The sequence below is a fragment of the Bos indicus genome, chromosome 14, assembly GCF_029378745.1.
Source record: "Bos indicus isolate NIAB-ARS_2022 breed Sahiwal x Tharparkar chromosome 14, NIAB-ARS_B.indTharparkar_mat_pri_1.0, whole genome shotgun sequence".
In the NCBI taxonomy this organism is placed as follows: Eukaryota; Metazoa; Chordata; class Mammalia; order Artiodactyla; family Bovidae; genus Bos; species Bos indicus.
Window position 1 is genome coordinate 74,009,710 of NC_091773.1, and position 7,656 is coordinate 74,017,365.

At 45.0% G+C, this 7,656-nt stretch overlaps 1 protein-coding gene across 2 annotated transcripts in view; it reads right to left on the reverse strand.

Moving 5' to 3' along the window:
• The window catches only part of DECR1 (2,4-dienoyl-CoA reductase 1), a 43,534-nt gene extending 36,102 nt beyond the window's left edge, over window positions 1-7,432 (reverse strand). The window contains exons 1-2 of one of the 2 annotated variants that reach the window (XM_070802933.1): window positions 7,348-7,432; window positions 1,878-1,952 (exon numbers count right to left, since the gene is read on the reverse strand). In XM_070802933.1, coding sequence (XP_070659034.1) covers window positions 1,878-1,952; window positions 7,348-7,398 — 126 coding nt within the window. In that variant the 5' untranslated portion in view covers window positions 7,399-7,432. Of the gene's footprint in view, window positions 1-1,877; window positions 1,953-2,363; window positions 6,761-7,347 lie in introns of those variants that run through there. The other variant, XM_070802934.1, reaches the window with a different exon arrangement.
• Between the last annotated feature and the right edge of the window lie 224 nt (window positions 7,433-7,656).

The following is a 7,656-nucleotide window of genomic DNA, read 5'->3' on the forward strand; positions in this document are numbered from 1 at the left end:
TAAAAGATGCTTCTCCTTGGAAGGAAAGTTATGATCAACTTAGACAACATATTAAAATGCAGAGACATTACTTTGTGAACAAAGGTCCGTCTAGTCAAGGCTATGGTTTTTCCAGTGGTCATGTATGGATGTGGACTATAAAGAAAGCTGAGCGCCGAAGAATTGATGGTTTTGAACTAGTGTTGGAGAAGACTCTTGAGAGTCCCTTGGACTGCAAGGAGATACAACCAGTCCATCCTAAAGGAGGTCAGTCCTGGGTGTTCATTGGAAGGACTGAAGCTGAAGCTGAAACTCCAATACTTGGGCCACCTGATGCAAAACGCTGACTCATTTGAAAAGACCCTGATAATGGGAAAGATTGAGGGTAGAAGGAGAAGGGGACAACAGAGGAGGAGATGGTTGGATGGCATCACCGACTCAATGGACTTGGGTTTGGGTAAACTCTGGGAGTTGGTGATGGACAGGGAGGCCTGGCATGCTGTGGTTCATGGGGTCGCAAAGAGTCAAACACGACTGGGCAACTGAAATGAACTGAGAGGCCACTTAACATTTTCCAGATACATCATTTACCCCTCTCTTCTCTCTGGCTCTTCTTGTAAATTCTCTCAGAGAGGAACATTTTCCTTAGCTCAGGGGCCAATGATAGAAATTTGGACTTCATCTCACACCACGCACCCAATCCACTGAGTTCATTTTAGTCCTAAATAGCAACAAAAACTGCCCTTAGGTCAGACCCCTGTCACTTTTACTTATACTGTAGGATCCCTATCTCAAGTCCCACCTGATGACATTACTTTCCTGCTTCCACTTCTGATGGTGCCATTTGCCTCCTCAGCCTGGCCCAGTCTTCCTTTCTCACCTCCTACCATGGACCAAGCAGCAAGGACTCTCCAGTTACCACTTGAATATCACCAGACTTCAGGCCTCTCATGTACGGCCATTCCCCGGTTGAGGCCACCACGGTCTCTTATCCAGAGAGAGTCTTGCCCAAGTTTCCTCCATTCTCACCCTGCTCTCAGGCTTTCAGGACAAAGCTCTGACTCCTTCCTGGGGCTCACAGGCCTCCCCCGCCTGTCTCTCACAACCCGCCTCCTTACTTGGGACCTATAACTCTAGTCTGGGTCTTCACAAAGGTCACTCTGCTGCCTAGAACTTTCTTACTCTTATTCCTTCCCCTGGCTAACTTCCACTGATCCTTCAGGTTCTAGTTTAAATGTAAAACTCCAAAATGATACACCTAAAAACTCTACACTTCTCCCACTGTGAGTGGGAATGTCTTCTTCCCCAGTCCTGATGCTTCACTTCCCCCCAGGAGGGAAGATGTCTTCCCTCCTTAACTCCAGGCTTCTTTTGCCCCTTTATTCACTCTGTCCCCCTACAAATGGTTTATCTGACCAGAAAATTTTGAGAGAATAATAGGGCATGAGTAGTCCTTCTTAAACCTTCTCCCTCTTGAAACCAGAATTGAAAGAGACACGTTCAGAATTGAAAGAGATACCCCAATGTTCATCACAGGACTGTTTACAATAGCCAGGACATGGAAGCAACCTAGATGTCCATCAGCAAACCAACAGATAAGAAAGCTGTGGTACATATACACAATGGAATATTACTCAGCTATTAAAGCGAATGCATTTGAATCAGTTCTAATGAGGTGGATGAAACTGGAACCTATTATACAGAGTGAAGTAAGTCAGGAAGAAAAACCCCAATACGGTATATTAATGCATATATATGGAATTTAGAAAGATGGTGATGATGACCCTAAATGCGAGATAGCGAAAGAGACACAGATGTAAAGAACAGACTTTTGGACTCTGTGGGAGAAGGCGAGGGTGGGATGATTTGAGAGAATAGCATTGAAACATGTATATTACCATATGTGAAACAGATCGCCAGTCCAGCTTCTTTGCATGAGACAGGGTGCTCAGGGCTGGTGCACTGGGATGACCCTGAGGGATGGGATGGGGAGGGGGGTGGGAGGGGGGTTCAGGATGGGGGACACATGTACACCCATGGTGAATTCATGTCAATGTATGAAAAAACCACTACAATATTGTACAGTAATTAGCCTCCAATTAAAATAAATTAATTAATTAAAAAAAACAAAAACCCCTTCTCCCTCTTGGGAGCTAGCCGCCCTCAGCAAGCAAATGTTCCCCCTAAGGTGATTATTGTTCACTTGCTAAGTCCTACATGATGCTTTGCAACCTCATGGACTGTAGCACACCAGGCTCCTCTGTCCTCCACCATCTCCCAGTTTGCTCAGATTCATGCCCATTGAGTCAGTGATACAACCTAACCATCTCATCCTCTGCCACCCACTTCTTTTGCTTCAACCTTTCCCAGAATCAGGGTCTTACCAATGAGTAGCTCTTCATATCAGGCGGCCAAAGTATTGGAGCTTCAGCTTCAGTCCTTCCAATGAATGTTCAGGTCTGATTTCCTTTAGGATGGACTGATTTGATCTCCTCGAAGTCCAAGGGACTCTCAAGAATATTCTCCAGCACAATTTGAAAGCATCAATTCTTTGGTGCTCAGCCTTTTTTGTGGTCCAAATCTCACATCAGTACATGACTACTGGAAATAACCATGGCTTTGGCTACATGGTCTTCTGTCAGCAAAGCAACGTCTCTGCTTTGTAATACACCGTCTACATCTGTCACAGCCTTCCTTCCAAGGAGCAAGCATCTTTTCATTTCATGGCTACAGTCACTGTCCCCAGTAATTTTGGAGCCCAAGAAAATAAATTCTATCACTGCTTCCACATTTCCCCTTCTTTGTGCCATATTATATCATAATGTTACTAGACTGTTAAGCTTTGTGAGCAAGAATCAGTTCTTTCTTATGCTTGGATGGCTTAGTATAGTGCCTAATATATAGCAAATGTTCGATCTGCCACATAAATAAGTGAAGCCCAGCATGCCTTGGGCCCTCGGCAACCTGTTCAGCCTCATCTCCACGCACTTCTCTCTGACTCCAAAACTTCACAAACTCCACAGTGCCAAACCACTTGGCTTTTTAAAAACAGGCCATGCTCCTTCACTTCTTGAAACATGCAATTCCTTGTATTAATATCTAGATTGTCTTTGGGGCTCCATATAACTCAATTCCAAAAGTGAGCTTGGAGCCACCTCCTTCATGAAGCCCTCCCTGTCTCCTTTAGCAACACACTGTTTCGTTCAGATGTCCATTCTAATAACACATCTGCATTTTCACAGTCTGTTGATGTCTCATGATGACCCACTGGAATACAGTATTTCAGACAGATTTTGGATGAGGACCTAGTATGAAATATGCCTTACACACAGCACAGTACATGTATTCTGTCGTGTAACAGATGTTAGTTATTTACTCTGTGCTAAATGGCAACTCACTCCACTATTGTTGCCTGGAGAATTCCATGGACAGAGGAGCCTGGCAGGCTACAGTTCATGGGGTCAAAAAGAGTCAGACATGACTAAGCTACTATCACTTCACTGGGCACTATTCTAGGCCTGCCTCCAAGAAACCTATATTCTGAAATTTTGAGTTGGGTAAAGAAAGATTTCTTAGGCTTTCTGGATAGAAAAAAATAAAATAAAGAAAACTCAAAACATAAACAAGGGGGAAAAAATCTAGCTGGCTTTATACTTCTCACTGACAATATTCAGCATCAGAATAAAATGAAACAATGTTGATTAAATTCAATGTGAAAAACAAATGTGATACAGCCAAGCAAAAACATGGCTAGTCAGCCGTCTCTTTGCCAGTACAAACAGATGCCTGGGATGAAGTTGGTCAAACATTAACCCTGGTTATTTCTGACTGGCCAGTTTGCAGACATGTATTATTTTGTTTAATTTAACTATTAATATATTACTTGAATTCATATTGGCCCAGTATCATTTTTATAAAAATACTAATTACTCTTTATTTTTTAAAAAAAAGTGAAAGTCCCTCAGTTGTGTCTGACTCTATGTGACCCCCATGGACTATACAGTCCATGGAATTCTCCAGGTCAGAATATTGGAGTGGGTAGCAGTTCCCCCTGGAAAATTTCCAGGGGATCTTCCCAACCCAGGGATCAAATCCAGGTCTCCTGCATTGCAGGTGGATTCTTTACCAGCTGAGCCACAAGAGAAGCCCCCCAAAACAGGGAGGAGGCAAAGGATGGCAATGTGCATAAGAGATATCAAAGAACTGTAAATTTTTAAAAGTTCCACAAATTGTATGCTTAACCTTACTATATAAGATGAATTCTTGTATTTTCTATTCTATTCCATTTTGCTTTTCTTAAACTCATTTTGTTCCACTAAATTATTTGACGGTCCAATCATGAGTTATTATTCATAACTTAAAAAATATACAAGAAGCTATTAATTCAAGGATGATAGTGATAGTTTCCAAGTAAAGATTGTCAAAGAATGCCCAACACTTTGTAGGCACTTAATTAGCATTTTCTGATAAACTACTGAATGAGTGAATGTTTTCCTCAGTAAAACTGAAAGCAACTTGAGAGCAAGTTTTGTATTTTTTTAACCTTTGCATTCCCATAGCCAAGCAAAGAGCTAGTTCTCATTAAATGCTGTACTGAACTGAGCCCTAGTAGCCCATAGCACAATATTGGTTAGTTAGTTAGTTCAGTCGCTCAGTCGTGTCCGACTCTTTGCGATCCCATGAATCACAGCACGCCAGGCCTCCCTGTCCATCACCAACTCCCGGAGTTTATTCAAACTCATGCCCATTGAGTTGGTGATGCCATTCAGCCATCTCAGCCTCTATCGTTCCCTTTTCTTCCTGCCCCCAAGCACCCCCAGCATCAGGGTCTTTTCCAATGAGTCAACTCTTTGCATGAGGTGGCCAAAGTACTGAAGTTTCAGCTTTAGCATCAGTCCTTCCAATGAACACGCAGGACTGATCTCCTTTAGAATGGACTGGTTGGATTTCCTTGCAGTCCAAGGGACTCTCAAGAGTCTTCTCCAACACCACAGTTCAAAAGCATCAATTCTTCGGTGCTCAGCTTTCTTCACAGTCCAACTCTCACATCCATACATGACCACTGGAAAAACCATAGCCTTGACTAGACAGACCTTTGTTGGCAAAGTCATGTCTCTGCTTTTGAATATGCTATCTAGGTTGGTCATAACTTTCCTTCCAAGGAGTAAGCATCTTTTAATTTCATGGCTGCAATCACCATATTCATAAACAGTGTCATTCAGTCATGTCCATCTCTTTGGAACCCCACGGACTGTGACCTGCCAGCCTCCTCTGTCCACGGAATTCTCCAGGCCAGAATACTGGAGTGGGTAGCCAGTCCCTTCTCCAAGGGATCTTCCCAACCCAGGGATCGAACCCAGGCCTGCTTGCATTGCAGGTGGATTCTTTATCATCTGAGCCACCAGGGAAGCTCACTTCATAAATAGATATATGAGGGATGAAACATTTCTCAGATTCTTGATAACTAAAATATTTAAATCAGGGGCTTTAATTGTAACAACTTGTATTTGCCCACAAAATCATGTTTCCCGGAACAACCTGCCACTTCACAGATGTGAAAACTTTTCTACACCCAGGAATTCACACCGAAGCTTGTGTGGGCCAGGAAAGGGAGACACACCACTTACAAGGAACTCTCTTGCCTTCAAACCTCCATCCTCAAAACTTCCATTTTTCTTAAGCAAAGGAACTTCAAACTGTCAGGTTACAATTAATTTTTAGTTCATTTTCTCCCTCTCATGCTATATTGCGTAATGACATCAGAAGATCGTGGACACGGTCTGTGTGACCTTATTACTACAATTCTAACAATTTGTGTTCTTTAAAAAATCTCTGAAGACTTCTCTACTTTACAGAGCCATTATAGGATCCAAATGAAGAGTTCTTTAAGAGGGATCAGACAGTGTAGCCTTCTTTTACAACCTACAACCCAAATCTTTGTAAGAGAAAATACTATCAACAACACCCTGGCCTTGAACAAATCTCACTTTTTAAAAGGAAGTTCTCTCTTACGTCATAGACTCATAGTATTCCCTTGTGTTCAGAACTGGAATTTGAAATTTGTCCATGTTTTTCAAAAAAGATAAAAACATGGCTACTCATTCTAACTGAAAAAAGTTTTTTTCACAATTGGCACACTGATTTTTCTACTTGGCTAAGGAAATTGTGAATTCAGGTTTAGTTTCGCTTAGCTAACTAAGGTTTCTTTTCATTTGATTGAGGAAAGGGGTTGTCTTGGATATCATTAGTCTCTTTTTCCTTTCTCTTTCTTTCCCTCTTTAGCTGTTTCCTCTTGACCACTTTAGACTATCGGTCTAGTGGAGAGATGTTGACAAAACCAAACAAAATTAGGAGAGAAAAAGCTGTGGAAGCCAGCCTGAGATGCAGCGCTCCCAGCATTAACTGCAGGCAGGGAAATTTAAACAGCTCGATTTGCTTTCTATTTTTTTTATGTGAATACGTTCATATGGGCTTCCCAGGTGTAGTGCAGAGGTAAAGAATCCACCTGCCAATCCAGGAGGCAAAGGCTAAAGAGAGGCGAGTTCTGCTCCGCAGATGGGGAAAACCCCCTGGAGTAGGAAATGGCAACCCACTCAGGAAAGACCCTGGAAAATTCCCTGGACAGAGGCGCCTAGAAGGCCACGGTTCATGGGGCCCGCAACGAGTCCAACGTGATTTAGCACTCACGCACGCCAGGTTGGTATTAATCTTTGAACAACAAACAGGTGAACGAATTTCTTCGTTTAAAAAAAAAGGACTCCAGCTAAGGCCAATGTTTCCTCTGGGCCCCGCTCCCCACCCCTCCTTCCCTTTCCCCCTCGTCCCCAGGCCGGCAGGTGTGTGCAGGGCCCTTCTCTCTATTTACATGCAACTTGGACTCTTTGCGACCTCATGGACTATATAGTCCATGCAATTCTCCCTGCCAGAATACTGGAGTGGGTAGCCTTTCCCTTCTCCAGGGGATCTCCCTAAGCTAGGGATCGAACCCCGGTCTCCTGCATTGCAGGCGGATTCTTCACCAGCTGAGACACCAGGGAAGCCCGACTTTCACTGGAAACTCACAAGAATGTGCAACTTGTGAGAACCACGCAGGCGTTCAACGTGCCCCTCCACACGGGCACAAACGTACCCCAGGGCTTCTCCCGAGGGCAGCTTGGATGTGACCGCCCCTCTTCATCCCAGTCCCGGGAAGCCACAGCCCCCTGCCCCGGCCCCGCGTCTGCAGGACGCCCGCGCCTAGCTCCCCGCACCGGGACCGCGGGGCTCCACGGCGCTCCTCCCCGCGCCCGGGACGCCGGGTCTGCGCTCCCTGGACGGGGATCTTGCAGGGGACACGCAGGGCTCCCGGCCCTTTCGGCGCTGCCTTACCCGCCGGGAACCGCGGCCCCAAGAAAAGAGAAGCTGGTTTAGCACCGCCATGTCTGGCCTCCCTAGGTCTGGCCGGAAATGCGCGCGCGAAGGGAGGCGGGTCAGAGAGCCCCAAGTTGGCAAGACTGGGCTGGCCAGGGAGCCGACCCGCCTGGGCGGCTGGGGCTCCCCGCCCCCCGGGTCAGAGCCCAGGCCTCAACTACGCTTTTTTCGTGCTCTAATTACCTTTATTTTCCCCATTGTTGTTGTTTTAATAGGGTATTTAATGGAGGTTCATCTGTCCCTCTGAGTGCACGACTTACTGTGCCA